Source organism: Neovison vison, chromosome 5 (assembly GCF_020171115.1).
Source record: "Neovison vison isolate M4711 chromosome 5, ASM_NN_V1, whole genome shotgun sequence".
Taxonomy (NCBI): Eukaryota; Metazoa; Chordata; class Mammalia; order Carnivora; family Mustelidae; genus Neogale; species Neogale vison.
In genome coordinates, this window is record NC_058095.1 from 90,602,355 (window position 1) to 90,619,599 (window position 17,245).

The following is a 17,245-nucleotide window of genomic DNA, read 5'->3' on the forward strand; positions in this document are numbered from 1 at the left end:
GTTTAGTAGTTGTACACACATGAAATCCCATTATTCTCATATACTATCCCATCCAGAAGGCCTACCTGGGGTAGGCAGGCTAAGGAGTGAGAGGGGAACAGAGGCTAGACCACAGGTGAGGAAGACACCATATGACTGAGTTGTCAGCACTGAGAGGAAAGTCAGCCCCCGAAAGTCCCAAGAAGGTCCCATGTTCAAAACCTAACGTGACGGTACTAGGAGGCGGGGCCCCGGGAGATGCTTAGGTCATGAGGTTGGAGCCCTAAGGAATGGAACTGGTATCCTTATAACAGACACCCTAGACAGTCTGCCAGCATCCTTCCAGCACGTGAGGACGCGGTGTGAGAAGGCACCTTAGGAAGCAGGAAGAGGGCCCTCACGGGCACAGGGCACGATGGCGCCTTGATTCGGGACTGCTAGCGCCCAGAACTCTAAGGACGCCCCTGGCGCTTGTAACGCACCCAGTCTATGGTATCCTGTTACAGCAGGGTACATGCCAGGAGTGCCTGGGCATGTGGCCACGACCAGGCTGCCAACATGACACTAGCCTTGACTAGGACCTGCACATGGAAGAATCGGATATGGAGCTGGTTGTGAAAATGGAGCAAAACGGAAGAACTTGCCCTCAGAAACAGGAAGGACCTCAGTGACTAGACCAGAGTAGACGGGAGACAGAGGGCATGACACCTTGATGCTGCTGACCTGGGCACCGCACGGGTCTTCCCCAATGCCTCACACGGCCGGCCCCAGGCCTGGAAGTGAATGAAGAGTGAAGAGAGGAAGGACGCATAGCAGAGAACCAGTCAGGCCGGCTCAGCCCCCGGTGAAGCCACTCACTGAACCCTGCTCTGAGGCAGAGAAGACTGACAGCAGAGCAGCTTCCACCCCCACGCCCAGTGGACAGGAAAACAACTCTGGAAGCAAAGTCATGGGAATCCTAATCCTCACATTCCAGTTCCCTGTGGGAAAGCACTTTGCTTTTCCGCAGGGGCTTTATCCTCCCCCTGGTTATCAGCTTCTGGCTGTTCACCTACATCTGCCAAGCCCGTGTATACAGCCCTATACAGTTCAACAGGTGGGCCATGTAAAAGGTGTCCCTGCGCAGATAAATTCTGCATAAAGCTAGATATAAATTTCTCATATTCTGTGAGTCTTCTCAGAGTCTGTAATATGAAGCATGAATAAATAATGAAGAGGAAATTTTATTATAGAGCAAATTTATTTGATCATGGAATACTTCTTTTATGGTAACATCTCCCAAAATCATTCTTCGGGATTCCAGTACTGAAACCTTTGGTTTTGAGGAACACATTGTCTGCATATAGGAACATATATAGTCTGAATGAAGGCCAAACCACATGCTTTTTTCTTCTGTGGTTAAAAAACACGTAACATAAACTGCACCATCTTATCCCCTTCTAAATGTATAGTATAGCAGTGTTTCCAATTAGCACCATTGTTGTGCAACAGATCTCTAGAACTTTCTCATCTTGCACACTGAAACTCTACACCCACTGAACAACTCTCCTTTGCCCCTCGAGGCCCCAAGGCCCTGGCAACCAGCATTTTACTTGTTGCTAAAAATGTGACTACTTAGAGTCTTCATATAACTGGAGTCATCCAGAAATTGTCTTTTTGTGATTACAATGTGTCTTTTTGGCTTTTGTGATTAGCTTATTTCACTTAGCATAATACACTCAAGATCCATCCACCTTGTGGTATAACCAAATGTCCTTCTGCTTTAAGGCAGAATAATATCCACTAGATGTCCATCCCACATGTTCTTTATCCATTCATCTGTTGATGGACATTTAAGTTGTTTCCAACTCTTTGTTAATGTGAACACTGCAGCAATAAACAAAGGAGTACACATAATCTCTTTGATACACTGTTTTCAAATTCTTTTGGGTGTGTATCTAGAAGCAAGAATGCTGGGTCATGTGGTAATTCTGTTTTTAGTATTCTGAGGAGCCTCCATACTGTTTTCCAAAGCAGCTGCACCACTTAACCTTCCTACCAAAAGTATACAAGTTTCCAATTTCTCCCCGCTATCAACACTTATTTTATTTTTCCGATGTGAGTTTTCTAACAAGTGTGAGGGGATACCTCACTGTGGTTCTGATTTGCAGTTCCCTGATGATCTGTGACGTTAACTGTCTTCTCATATGCTTGTTGGCCATTTTTTATCTTCTTTGGAAAACATTCAAGTTCCTTGTCCATTTTTTTTAAAAGATTTTATTTATTTGACAGAAATCACAAGTAGGCAGAGAGGCAGGCAGAGGGGGTGGGGAAGCAGGCTCCCCGCTGAGCAGAGAGCCCGATGTGGGGCTCAATCCCAGGCCTCTGGGATCATGACCAGAGCCGAAGGCAGAGGCTTTAACCCACTGAGCCACCCAGGCGTCCCTCCTTCTTCATTTTTAAATTGGGTCACTGGTTTATGTTGTTGAGCTATAGGAGATCTTCATGTATCCTGGATATTAACCTCTTATCACATATTGGTTTTCAAGTATTTTCTCCCATTCATGCCTTTTCACTCCATTTATTGTTTCTTTCGTTATGCAGAAGTTTTTGAGTTTCTTATGGTCCAGCCTATTTTTGCCTTTGTTGCTTATGCTTTCGGTGTCGTACTTAAGAAACGATTACCAAATTCAATGTCATGAAGATTTTCCCATGTGTTTCTTTTTTAAGGAGTTTTCTAGTTGTGGCCTTACGTTTAGGTCATTAATCCATTTTGAATTAAGTTCTGTATATGGTATAAGGGTCCAACTTCATTCTTTTGCATATGGATATCCAGTGTTCCCAAACTATGTGTTGAAGAGGCTGTACTTTATCTATTTGTAGCACTGGCACTCTTGGAGATCATCTGACTGTATAAATGAGGATTTACTGCTGGGCTCTCTATTCTATACCACTGGCCTACATGTCTGTCTTTATTGCTACTACCACACTGCTTCGATTACTGTAGCTCTATAATATGTTTTGAAGTTAAAAAGTATAAGGTCTCCAGCTTTTTCTTTTGAAATTGTTTGGCTTTAAGAGTCCTTTAAGATTTCCCATATGAAATTTTGGATGTTTTTTTTCCTATGTCATCAGAAAACTCAATTGAGACTTTGGTAGGCATTAAACTGAATCTGCAGACTGCTTTGGGTACTATGACCATTTTGACGTTAAGTCTTGCAATTCACAAACACAGAGTATCTTTTCATTGATTTGTTACCTTCTTTAATTTCTTTTAGCAATATCTTATTTTTTTTAGTGTGTAAGTCTTTGGCCTCCTTTGTTAAGTCAATTTCTAAATATTTTATTCTTTTTTGATACTACTGTAAATGGGATTATTTTGCTAATTTTCTTTTCAGATTGTTCAGATAGTTCAACAATCTTTTCAGATTGTTCAGATTATACACTAACTGTTCAAGTCAGGGTACAGAAATGCAATGGACTTTCACGTGCTGATTTTGTATCTGCACCTCTGCTGAGTACTTACTAGTTCTAACAAGGCTTTTTGTTGTTGTTGTTTAATCTTTAGGGTTTTCTGCATACAAGATCATATTATCTGTGAACAGAGATAATTTAACTTCTTTTCCCATCTGGCTGTCTTTCTTTTCTTTTCTTTTCTTTTCTTTTTCTTATCTAACTGCTCTAGGACTTCCAACACTATGTTGAATTAAAGTGGCAAGAGTAGACATCCTTGTCTTGTTCTTGATCCAAGAGGACAAGCTCTTCAGTTTTTCACCACTGAGTATGGTAGCTGTGGGCTTGTCACAGAGGGCCTTCATTATGTTGAGGTATGTTTTTTCTATCCCTAGTCTGTTGAGTGTTCTTTTATCATAGACAGGTGTTGAATTCTATCAAATACCTTTTCTTTATCCACTGAGGTGATCATGTGGTTTTTGTCCTTCAGACAGACTGAAACCTTTTGTTTATTTATTAATTTGAAAGAGAGAATGTGTGCAAGCAGGAAGGGGGATAGGAGGATAGGGAGAGAGGAATCCCAAGCAGACTCCACATGGGGGCTCGGTCTCATAACCCTGATATCAAGACCTGAGCTGAAATCAAGAGTCAGATGCCTAGCCAACTAAGCCACCCAGCACCCCCAGACTGAAACATTTTAATGTCAAAATGATTTTTGTTTAATTAGAATGATGATCTGTATATCCACTATCTTTTTCTTTTATTCTGAGACCAGAAACTATAGACTTCTACAGCTGGTAGGGATCTTAGACAGCAACTAATCAAGTGAGACCCAAAAGGTTAAATGACTTGCCCAATATCACAGTGCAAGTTATCAGAAGGGCTGACACTAGATCCTAGTAGAAAATGATTTCTGTACTATCTTTCCATAAACCCACACACAATTTATCCTATAGAAACAGCCTAAAACCTGTGTGAAAATGTGTGTATGGGTAGAGGTATACATACAAAATATGTTTATCAAAGCCTTATAGCAGTGAAAAAAGGGAACAATATAAACTATTAGATTTAGAAACTCAGTAATTATGGCATGCCCATATAAAAAGTACTATGCAGCACCTCTGAAGAATGATGTAAAAGTATACTTTCACTGACATGTCTGTAATTTATTAAGGGAAAAAAATTATAAAACTGTACATAGAATTCAATTCCATTTCAAGAATTACATGTGTACACACATACATTCTTTAAAAATCTAGGATACACACAAAAATGTTAACAGTGATTTTATAAATAATGATTCTAAACTGATTTATACTTAATCTGTGTTTTCTAATTTCTTGACAGAGTATATATATTTCCCACGCATTTTAATAAAAGATCTACTATTAAATACTATATTAAAATCACATGGATGTCTTCAAAACAAGCAGCTGGAGTTGCTGGACAAATTCTAATTACTCATGTCTGGCTATTTGTGATTCTGGATGAAGAATAGCTCATGCTCACAGATGCACTTACCTCCGTGGAGCCAAAGAAGTTTGTCACGGCACTCCTCTGAGCTACATCTAGTCCTCAACTCTGTCTTCCTTAACCAATAGTCTTAGGCACCTTCTTCAACATTTTCAGGGTTAATCTATTTTATCACCCCCCATGGCATAACCAAACTTAGGGGAGGTACTCTAATCGTCGTCACTAATAGAAGGGGACAATGAGTACTCTGTTTTGATTACTTGGGCTCATCACCTAAAACATCTCCCTTCCTACTTGATACATGTGTCCAAAATACAGATAAAAACACAGTCATTTAAAAATCTAAGTTCTTCTTCCTTTCATGAACGTTTCAGTGTAACCATTTAGGTAGGTAGGGCCCTCCAGGGTAGACATCTGGGCAGGCAGGGGAGAGGAGAAGACTGAGCAGAGCAGAAAGCGTGTCTGTGCAATAGGGAGTTGAGTGCATGCATGGCGGTTGAGGGGTAAGATCAGTTACGGACAGGGTCACTAACCAGGTAAGTAAATACAGAAGGATACTGGGAACCAATTTGTACTGTCAGAAGGAAATTATGAATATTAAAAAGGGCAAAGCTAGAATGAACCCTATGGCGTCGGCTGAAACTGTGGATATCATTGTGACTTCATGGCTTCTCAGTATAGACAGATCCATGATAATATCGACAGGTTGACGTAAGCATGTGTGGAGTACATACATACACACACATCGTCCAGCTCACTTCACTAGGGGGCTCAGGAACACAGACATCCTGGTATCAGTGAGCATATCTATATACCAAAGTCCTGCTTCCTAAACATCATCGTCCTCCTGTAAGAAAGCAGGCCTCCTGGGATAAATGGCTGATACCAGAGTCGGGGCAAGGAGAGTACAAGATGAGCATGGAACATCTTATGTTATGTTATGCTACGAAGTGAAGGGTCACTCAAGAATATGGGACATGCCAAAAAGACACGGGTGATAGCTTGAAAGGGCCCCCACTGGCTGAATGGTAATGGAGCATAACCCACTGAATTAAAAAAAAAAAAAAATCCTTGAGTCCATGCTGAGATTTAGAAAATGAAAAAAATTAGAAGTCTGATGAGGAATGGGCATATGTACAACCTCAAAATACCTCCACACAAAATACTTATGAATTATATAAATGGAAAAACCATTGCTTAACAGAGAAGACCTCTGGGAGACATCACCACAGTCAAGTGCTCAAACAGAACAGCACCAGTAACTGGATGGGCAGGAAAGTGTTAACCTCGCAGGCCTCAGACTATCCTTTCTGGAAAGGCCTGCTGGCAAGGATGGTCCTTGGTTGACATATGAGAATTTGGATTTGAGGAGTGTTTCCACCATTCCCTAAATGATGGGAGTGTCTCAATAGACCTAAATTGTCTGGACAAACAATATGGTTTAAACTCAACACCTCCTTTCCTTCAGAGTGTCTAGAATTCTGGAAGACAGAAGGGTACCTACATGCCTGGCCCTCAGTTTAAAACCTTGGACACTAGGTCTATAATGAGCCTCCGGGGGAGACGACACCTCCCCCATGTCCTACTCAGTACTGAAGGAGGTTAGGTGTCTTTTTTTTTTTAAGATTATTTATTTATTTACTTGACAGAGAGAGATCACAAGTAGACGGAGAGGCAGGCAGAGAGAGAGAGAGAGAGAGAGAGAAGCAGGCCCCCCGCCGAGCACAGAGCCCGATGCGGGACTCGATCCCAGGACCCTGAGATCATGACCTGAGCTGAAGGCAGCGGCCTAACCCACTGAGCCACCCAGGCACCCGGAGGTTAGGTGTTTTGCGGGACTCCATGGCACTGAACTCTTGGAAGCTCCCCTGGCTTTCTGCTCTGCAGAGATGCTTTGCCATCTTTCCCTGTAACAAGTCTTGGCTGTGGGCCTGACCATACATGCAGAGTCTCGTGAGTCCTTCCAGTGTGTCTCAGGAGTGGTCTGAGGGACCCCACACGTGAGACAAATTGGAATCATGGATAAGAGGATACAATGAGAATAGAGCATCCCTCTGTGAGATGCCCACCAGAATACATAACCTGAACCTCATCATAAGAACACAAAGAGGGGCAATCTTTGAGATGAACCCAAAGAGGGACAATCTATAAAATAATCTATAATTTTCAAAAGCATTGAGATTTTTAAAGCCAAGAAAAGACTGTTCGAAATGTAAAAAGACAAGAGACATGAATACTAAAGATAACATGTGTTTCTGAACTGGATCGTTTTGTTCCAGAAAGGACAGTACTGGAACATCCGTGCTAATGAAATACCTTCCATTAGAACAGTTAACATGCCAGCGTGACTTGCCCCAGGGGGGTGACTATGGCAATAGGGAAACTTCCCTGTTGGTATGAAACAGCCACTCACGTGTTCACGATCACGGGACATCATACCTTACGTTTGAGTGGTTTTGGGTAAAAAAGCATTCTTGGTACTGTTCATACAACTTTTCTTTGAGCTTGAGATTGTTCTAAAATAAAAAGTAAAATAATAAGAATGGTGATGACGCGATTCCATTCCTGGACACCAGATACCAAATGAGAGAGAGCACAAGATCCTATGTGGGGATAGCAGAAGCGACAGTAGAGGCGAGGAAAAGGATCTTCCCCACTCTTTCTCCTCACCAAGACCAAGTTTACATAAAGCATGCAAGCTTCAAAGTCAAGTATCTTAACTGTACTGGTTGTTGATTCTTAAACAACTTTCATTAAGTGGAGAAAATCACTGGAGGTTGCAGAGCTGACTGTTTCTTACCCAGGAATAACTTAGTGAGTCTTAATTACTTAATGATAAAACTAGGCATTTTTACTCTGTAGATTTTCAGGCATAACTTTCAGCTAGGAAAGCCCATCTACACGACCCACTGCCAGAGAACTACTACCAAATTTTAAAAATGTTACATTACCGTTTGTGTGCGTCCTGTTTGCTGCGACATTCTTCACAGTAATATTTGTATTCACTGCACAGAGTTTCTGTGTTGCTGAAACCCCTGTGTAAAATTCAAGATAAATTTATTTAGTCTATACCAGAAAACTGTGTATTAATTTAAAAGGACTCTAAACCAAAGATAGTCATTAAACTTCAAAATAAGTAACTCTCCAGTTACCTTAAGCAGTGAGTGATCGATGTGTTTTGTTCCACTCAACAGAAAGGTCTAAAAAATCTTCATCTTTGCTGCTTATCTGTAAAAATAGGGAATTACCTTTGATTTCTTTACCTGTCAGTAAATCATTGTTCTGAAGTGACAGAATTAAATGCATTCATTCTATCAGTAGTAGTGAGTACTGAAGAATTCATCTTCCACGAGTTCAAAAGAAATCTACTGGATCTGGATTATCCAAAAGGACACTGAGTAAAGGACTCTCAACACACGTACAGGTTAAACAGCAAAGTCCACCTGTGACTGATTCCCTTTCTGGCAAAGATGAGGATGGGAAATCCCATTATTTCCCAAAACCTTGGTATTATGGTGAAACAAGAAATAAACTGCCCATATATACTAATTCTTAAAAAAAAAAAAAAACGGGCTAAGAGTAAATGGGGACACTTGGAAAAGGGCATCACACCTGTGCTGTTTTATTATTCAAGGAAATAATTTTGTCTAAAATGCCAAATTACAATCTTCACTGACGACCAAATTATAGTCTTCATTGATGACCTCCTTTAATCCTTCTTCTTCTTCAAAAATAAAATCTAACATAAAGTTCTGTTTGAATTATGGGTAACTCATCTGATTTAAAAAAATTCAAGTTATTACTCATTCGTTTGAATTGGATTAGGACAGAACTTCAGACACCAATTTTCCTAGCTCTTCCCTTCAAAGACTCTATGCTTAAGGTTAGCACACAATAGGAGATCTCTGACTGTACCTCTCACACACAAGGGCTATAAGCCCAGTGCAGTAAATGCCTTCCTGCTTCAATGGCGCATCAATTTTATAAGATCAGCATCATTAACTTGTGACAGATTACGTGGCTGTACATACTATGTACTTACGCAAACAGGAGTAGCTATGAGTACCATGTACGCACAGTCTAGGGACACCATAGGGAAATGACCACCAGAAGCACGTCGCCTAGGGATTCACGTGGGAGGGATCAGAGCCACGTCCCGACGCAGACAGGCCCGGCGCTGGAACGTGGGGTGAGGGAGGGCTGGAGAGACACGGGCGAGAGAAGGGGGAGCCCCGGGACAGTCGTGGGAGCCCCGTGGAGCGCCCGCGCCGCACAGGCTGCAGGACGGCCGGAGGCTCCCGCGGGCTCCACGCAGCCCAACTCCTCGGGGCCCCGCGCGCCGGCGAGAACAGCCGCCTACGGCCCGGCCGCGAGCCCTGGCGGCCACGAGCAGAGTAAGCCGCAGCAGGACGCCGCTTGGTGCGCGAGGCTCGGCAGGACGGAGCAGGCTGCAGCGGCGGAGCCCCCCTGGGCTCGGCTCCGCGCCAGCGCCCCACCTGCCGTCCCTCACGAGGCCGCCGCCGCCGAAGGCCGTCGGACCAGCGTCCACGAGCCGGAGCTGCCGAGGCCCCGCAAGGAAAAGCCGCGAACGCAGCGTGAAGACGAGGCGCGCGCGGACGGCGACCCCCGCTCCACCGGCTGCACCGGCCGCGCCTCCGCCCTCTGCTCGCTCTGCGGCCTCGGCGGGGACACAGTCCGACACGCCTCACGCCCCGGGGCGCTCTGGCATGCGTGGCCGCAGATCCAGCCGACTGTCCTCGCAGCGCCCGTGCTCCAGGCTGAGGCCGCTCCCTTGGCAGCGGGTCCCTCACCAACCCCGGCGCGCGTGCGGGGACACCCAGCGCAGCGGCGTCTTCACGTCGGAAACACCAGGCCCACGCGGGACACGCAGCTTGGCGGGTGCTGTCGCGCGGGCCAACGGGCAGGCGCACGGATCCCGGCTCTCGCCTAGCGTGGACCCGGTGCGGGTCTCGTGCGTAGAAGCGCTGCGGGAGACGCGGCCGGCGCGGGCGGCCCCGAACGTGCGTCCCCGCACCCGCGTACCCCGGACCCCCAGAGCCGAGCGCTGCTCCCGGGAGCACTTTCCTCTCCAGACGCGGCCTCGCCTCGGTGCCGACCCGACGGGAACGCGGCTTCCTCTTCCTCGCACGCGTCCCGACGCCGACAGGGTCATCCCGCCCCGGAACTTCGCCACGACGACGCGGAGGAGCGAAACTTGTTCGCTTGTGGAGCTGCACGAGGTGCCCTGCTTGGACGCACCCGCTTCGCTGAAGTCTGAACCGAGTTTTTTAAAAGATTTCATTGATTGACCCGAGGGCCAGCGGGCCCGGAGCGGCGGCAACAGCGAGAGAACCTCCCCGCGGAGGATCCCAGGACTCGGCTCAGATCGGCGGGCGCTGACCCCTGGGGCCCCGCGTGCCCTGAAGCGGCTTCGCAGAAACGGTGCGCGGAATCCCGTTAGAGCGAACTCCGGAACAACTTCCCGTTTTCTCGGCGGAGACGTGCGGCCGGAGCCGCCTGGCGGGGCGGGGCGGTGCCGCTCACGGCAAAGGGCGAAACGAGACCCACGGACGACCGAGTCCGGCCGGGAGGGACAACGGCGACGAGAAAGCCCAACCTCGATTCGCGTCTCACCCACGAAGTCCGGCCTGCTCAGAGCCGTGGCGGCCGCGCTTCCCCGCACCCCGACCCGCCGCGGCGGCTCTTCCTGGAAACGCGCGGGCGGTCGCGCGCGCCTCGGCTCTCTGGCGCCTCGCGGGGACGGAGGAAGCGCCTGGGGCAGAAGGCGGAGCGCACGCCGGCCCGCCCCGGCCACACAACATACAGGCGCTCGGGGCATTTCGTCAACAGAGCGCCACCGTCCGGAAAACCCGTCTCGGGCGCGACCCGCCTGGCCCGGGCGCGCCAGCTGTCAGCTGGGGGGCCCGAGGGAGGGGGGGCGCGGGCCGGAGGTCCCAGGGGTTGCGGGCCGGCCTCAGCGAGGCGGGCTCCGCGGCCGAGGCGGGCGGCCCCGGCGGGCGGCCCCGGCGGAGTCCAGGCCCCACGGAAGACCGCGCCTGCGCCCCCGAAGACGCCCCCGGCCCAGCGCGCACCGCGTCCCGGCGACCCCGGCCACCGCACCCCACCCCACCCTCTGGGCCCCGCGTCCCGACCCCGCCTGGCCCCGCCCCTCGCCTTCCTCCCGCTCCAGCCCCGACCCGCAAAGGCGCGCCAGGACTGGGGCCTGGGGCTCCAGATCTGTCGGAGGCACAGCCCGCCTGCGGACGATGGCCAGCGCGGGCGGGCGCTCCCATTCATTAGCCATTGCTTTGTCTGCCCCCGCCGGCCCCTCCCGCCGCCGCCGCTGCCCCCCCAGTGTGAGTTAATTTTTTAAATCTTTTTGAAGATTTTATTTATTTATTTGAGAAAGACAGAGCAGAAAGGAAGAGAGAGGTGCGGATGCGCGGCTCAATCTCAGGACCCTGGGATCATGACCCAAGCAGAAGGCAGATGCTTATCTGACTGAGCCACGCAGGCACCCATCCCTTGTGAGTTTAAATAAAAGAAGTTTTGATATAGACAGTGCTACCAAAGATTTAAACGGGTAAGAAAGAATCATGAAGTCATGATCCAATTGAGGAGTATACAGTGAATAAAAATTGGTTTTTCATGAAACCACATAGAAAATGATTGCAAATAAATTTAAAATTACAGAGGGGAAAACAAATGTCAAATTATGTTAGTATGCAGTATGTACTATAGACTATCAGGACAGGAATGACTCTGGGAGCTGCAGAATTGGGGAAAGGCTTTATAAACAGATGTAACTAAAAGAGCCAAGCCTTGAATTTTCCTTCAGAGGTATTTCGATTCTAGCTTTACAGGCTGGTGAAACAAGAGCCCAGAGAATATGAGTAGACACTTGACCATTCCAAATGCTGGCTGTGCCATCACTGAGTAATGGCTTGTAAGCAGGAGGCCTGCCTTCGTGGCCTAGAGCTAAGCACAGCGTCACCATCCAGAATCACTCTGCCTTGCTTTTCTCATCAGCAAGGTAAGAGAGACCAGATTTATGGCATCCACTGTGAATCTAAAATGTTATAATTCTAAGACAGCAGCAACATGGATTCACAATCACGGTGTGAACTTAAGGCAAAACAGTTCACACTCTTGTGCTCCAATTTCCAAATGTGGAAAACAGGGCGGACAAAATGCTTACTTATTATGGCCTGTTTCTAAAAACTGTATAGAATATTTAGAACAATGTCTGGCACAGTAGACACTAAACCAATAGTTTCTTTACTCCTTCTTAGTCCCAACTTCAGATCAACCCCCCCAAGAGACTGACACTGCCAAAATAACTGAGAAAGTATCTGGACACTCCACACTGGTGCACCATCATTCCAAGAATCTTGGTCTAGGACCTCTACAGTGGCCTCCTCTGGTTTTAACTCGGCCATCAAAGGGAAAACATGCTCCACAGAAAGTACATGGGCTTCTTAAGATTGGGCCAGGCCCAAGAGTGGCAAGGCCCCCTCGCAGCATGTCACAGAGGGTGGCAAGTACTGTCTGAGAATCCGAGATCTGCACAAAGCAAAGCCAACCCTGGCAAGACATCACATGGTATAAATGGTACACACAGAGAGGGTGGGATGGTCTCCAACACAAATGGAGAACTCAAAACACCTTCGTATCACCGAACTACTATACAACCAATTATCAACCTCTGGAAATCAATCACACTCCCGAAGGGCTCTGGCCTCTGTTACCATCACAGGTCTTCTGAAAGCCCTCTTTGTAAGTTCCATGGAGATGACGCCATATAAACTTTTTACCCAATGGTGCATATGTACCTGTTCATGTGTACCTCCAACTTCCCTCTATCTTCCACAGCACCCCCAAAATCTTCAACCCAGCAGGGAAGACTTCTGGCAAGTTTTCAAAGTTTTCAAGAATATAGTTCTTTTCAGAAGAAATTAAAGCAGTTTACTCCCTTCGTCAGCAGCCGCCACAGGGGCATATACACGACATGTAAGTTACACAGGTAACATTCTCCATCTAAGCAACTATGGAAAATTCAATTCTATGATTAATCACTGACCAAATGACTGCAAATTCAGACCTGCACTTATATAATCTTTTCCACCTAACAGTAATATATACACAAACACACCATGTAAGAGACAGAAGCTAAGCAAGTTACATATCTGAATCATTATAATTCAATGATAAATGACCAAACCAAAAACATCAGACAGGTAACTTTCACCTCCAGAAGTTCACATATCCATTAGAACCTCAATATTCCTATTAGGTGTTAAAAGCTATGATCTCTGTATTACTTGATCTAACATCTTCAGTGAAATGATTAGCTATATAATTCACAAATAAATGTGTTATTTGTAGAGAATATTTATATGTAGAGAATAAAATAAGATTCAGATTCACTTTTAAATCTTTTAAATCAGTCAAAGAATGAGAAAGTGATAACATTGACTTGGTGCCAAAAACAACAACAAAAATCCACGTCTTTAATCTCTTAAGTGTTCATGAGACAAGGAGTTACTGAAAATGCTCTCATTAATTCAGCTCTGTCAGAAAGTTATGATGGTGACACTGGGCTTAGCACAAATTACTCTGCTAAGCCTCTGGTCAGCTTAATAAGAACATCAAAAAGAAATTTCTCAAATATGACCAAGTTTCATATAATGGCATGCTTAATTTGAGTGAGTACACTGAATTTTACAAGTCCTATTTATATCAATACCAAAAAAAACTTTCCTGAGAAAATTATACAACACTCTCAAGTACAGATACACATTTAAAACAGAACCATACCTGAACTCCCTTAATGGTACCTTACTTATGACAAAAAAGGTTAAGATCTGGTTTTTATAGCCTCTCTGTGGAGATTCACCTACTCTGGTCAAACAAATAACAAGAAATGTGACATTACTTTAAGCTCTACCATATTCTTTTTATCATTTTTCTATTCTATTTTACCAAATAATAGAACAGAATATTTTGCTCTATAAAAAATAAGGAGCCCTGGACCAGTACTAGGCCAGCTTTGGACACGTGACTAGGATAACTGATTATATGATAACGCTCAATCAGAAAACACATGTTCAATTCTTTTCTACTTACAAAAACGTGAACACTTCCATTTTTACAAATAATGACCTATTTGTAAAGCCTGTCACATTCCTGTGACAAAAATCACTATATAGAGACAAGGTATTATTAAATTGAAGGGAAATAAAAATTATTTCCTGAGTTACTGTTACTACAACAGAGTTCATACTCCAGATTCTAGAGGCTAAATGTACTCCTGGTCACCCTAATAAAAAGTAAAAATATCATGAAACTTAAATAGTTTTGTCAAACACAGACAGGAACTGACTGCAGCTGCCACCACAGCATGTCCAAAATATAACCACGGGTGGAGTGACGTCACAGAAAATTGAAGCTCCAGGGATCAATACCACCACAAATCATGGAAACTCATGAGAATCAACTATTTCAGAGCATTTACACCAATCAGGGGAGTGGCTGCTGAAGACAGAGGATGCTAAACCCAGGTCAGAGAGTAGAGTGCATGAACCAGCAAACAGCCCCTGTCCCTCTGCCTCGCAGCCCAGGCAGGCACAGGGCCCATGTGCCTCGAGTGCTGGCTGGTGCCAGGGTGGGCAATGGGGACCTTGCCCTCCTAACATTTGGATTATGTATCTTATCATACTGGAGGCAGCCTAGGGAAACAACAGAGACACCTGCATTTGCTTCCACCCTCCTGGGCTGCATGAACTTCCCTTTCTGGATTTTTTGGGTGGTGGGAGGGAAGACCTAGACATTTAAGTAAATCTCTGCCAGGTCACAAGCTGACCAAATATAACGTATAAGAAACTGCAGTAACCACACAAAGCAAAGAATACAGGTTTTGCAAAGTCATTTTGGAAAAGTCACCACACAAAGAGATGACAGCATCCCTCAACAGCAATCACTGAGAAATGGGAGAATCTGATTCCCAAGTCTCCACACCGTAATATTCAAATGGTCCAGTTCTGAACAAAAAGGTATAAAACGGGATGCCTGGGTGGCTCAGTCATTAAGCATCCGCCTTCGGCCCTGGGATCCAGTCCCACATCACGCTCTCTGCTCCAAGGGAAGCCTGCTTTCCCCTCTCCCACTCCCCCTCATTGTGTTCCCTCTCTCACTGTGTCTCTCTCAGCCAAATAAATAAATAAAAATCTGTTTTAAAAAGTTACAAAGCATACAAAGAAACAGGAAACCGTAGCACTTTGAGAGGAGAAAAAGAATTTGATAAAAACTATCCCTGAGGAATGCTAGATGTTAAGAATTACTAAGATATTAAATCAATGGTCTTAAATATGCCCAAAGAATTAATAAAGGATATCAAGAGAATGCTGTATGAATAAAGAAATTAAAATTAACCAGGCTGAAGAGTCAAAGAAAAAAGAATACAGAAAAATCAACGGAGGGCCCTATGGGACACCATCAAGCATATCAACATGTACATCAGGAGAATCCCCAAAGACAACAGGGATGGGGGAAAAGAAGCTTTGTGTATGTATCATAGTAACCTTATACCTGTAGAGGCCTAGACATTGATCTTAGTAGACAATGACTTATATCAGGCATTACAGATATGTTCCAAGAACATACAAAATCATTCCTAAAGGAAAACATATGAATGATGTCTCACCAAATAAAAATGTCAATAAAGAAATATAAGTTATAGTAAAGAACCAAATAGAAATCCTGGAGTTTAAAAGTATAATAAATAAAATGAATTCACAACACATTTGAACAGGGAGAAGAAAGAATCCATGAACTCAAAGATATGTGAATTGAGATTACCCAGTCTCAGGAACAAAAAGAAAAAAATGAGGATTAAAAAAAAAAAAAGATAGACTCTCAAGGACCTCTGAGATACAAACAAGAATATTAATATATGGATAATTGGAATTCCACAAAAATGGCATATGTCATTTTTGAGAGAAAAGAGGGCAGAAAGAATATTTGAAGACATAACCAAAATCTTGCTGAATTTGATGAATCTTGAAAGCAGCAAGAGAAAAATACCTCATATCACATACATCTGAACCTCAGTAAGACTGACAACTGATTTCTCTTCAGAAACCATCGATGCTAGGAGACTGTGGTAAACACAAAGTGCTAAACTAACACTGTCCAAGAAGCCTATAACTGGAAAAAACATCCTTCAAAAACAGGAGAAATGAAGACATTCCCAGATGAAAAGTTTGTTGCTATCAGACCTGCCCTACAAAAAAACACAAAAGGAAGTCTTTCAGACTGCTATGGAAGGTACTTAGTACCTCATATCCACATGAAGAAATGAGTGCTGGTAAGGGTAACTACACAAACATAAAAGCATACAAGTAGTTTTGGGGAGCGCCTGGGTGGCTCAGTTGTTAAGCGGCTGCCTTCAGGCTCAGGTCATGATCTCAGGGTCCCAAATCCAGCCCCACATGGGGCTGCTCATGTGGGAAGCCTGCTTCTCTCTCTCCCACTCCCCCTGCTTGTGTTCCCTCCCTCATTGTCTCTGTCAAATAAATAAATAAAATCTTGAAAAAAAAAGTAGTTTTGGTTTCATGACTCCTTTTATATTTTATCTGATTTAAAAGACAACTGCAAAAAGAAATAATTATATTGTTTGGATGGGTATATAATGTATAAAGATGTAATTTGTATAACATCAACAGCACAAAAAATGGGGAAGAAACATCTATGAGCTAAGTTTCTGTACTCTAGTGATATTAAGTTTGTATTAATCTAAACTAGACTGTTATAAATTAAGATGCTAATTATAATCCCCAGGGCTACTACCAAGAAAACAATTAAAAATATATATGTAAACAGAAATGATGAAGGGAATACTAGAAAATACATAAAAATACAAAAGTAGGAAGTAATGGAAGAACAGAGAAACAAAAAAATGACAGAATAGCAAAATGGCAGACATAAATCCTGCCTCATCAGTAATATAAATAAATACAATAAATTTATAAATATAAATAATATAATGAATATATTTAAATATAAATTAAATACTCCACTGAAAAGTTAATGATTGGCAGAATGGATAAAAAAATAAAAGATCCAACTGTAAGTGTGTCTACAAGAGACACACACATAGACACATACAGGTCAAAATTAAAAGAAGAAAAAAAAAGTATACCATGCAAATAATAACCTAAAGACAGCTAAGTAGGTATACTAATTTTAGACCAAAGAGAATTTGAGACAAAATATTGTTTCTAGGGGTGCCTGGGTGGCTCAGTGGGCTAAGCCTCTGCCTTTGGCTCAGGTCATGATATCAGGGTCCTGAGATTGAGCCCTG

At 44.3% G+C, this 17,245-nt stretch overlaps 1 protein-coding gene across 2 annotated transcripts in view; it reads right to left on the bottom strand.

Moving 5' to 3' along the window:
• LOC122906968 (ubiquitin carboxyl-terminal hydrolase 12-like) overlaps positions 1-17,245 on the bottom strand; it is a 233,103-nt gene that overhangs the window by 15,542 nt on the left and 200,316 nt on the right. The window contains exons 1-3 of one of the 2 annotated variants that reach the window (XR_006384648.1): positions 8,037-8,094; positions 7,836-7,919; positions 7,324-7,400 (exon numbers count right to left, since the gene is read on the bottom strand). Coding sequence is in view for 1 of the 2 variants with exons in the window: in XM_044249495.1 (XP_044105430.1) it covers positions 7,836-7,919 (84 nt within the window). In the remaining variant the exon portion in view is untranslated. Of the gene's footprint in view, positions 1-7,323; positions 7,401-7,835; positions 7,920-8,036; positions 8,095-17,245 lie in introns of those variants that run through there. The other variant, XM_044249495.1, reaches the window with a different exon arrangement.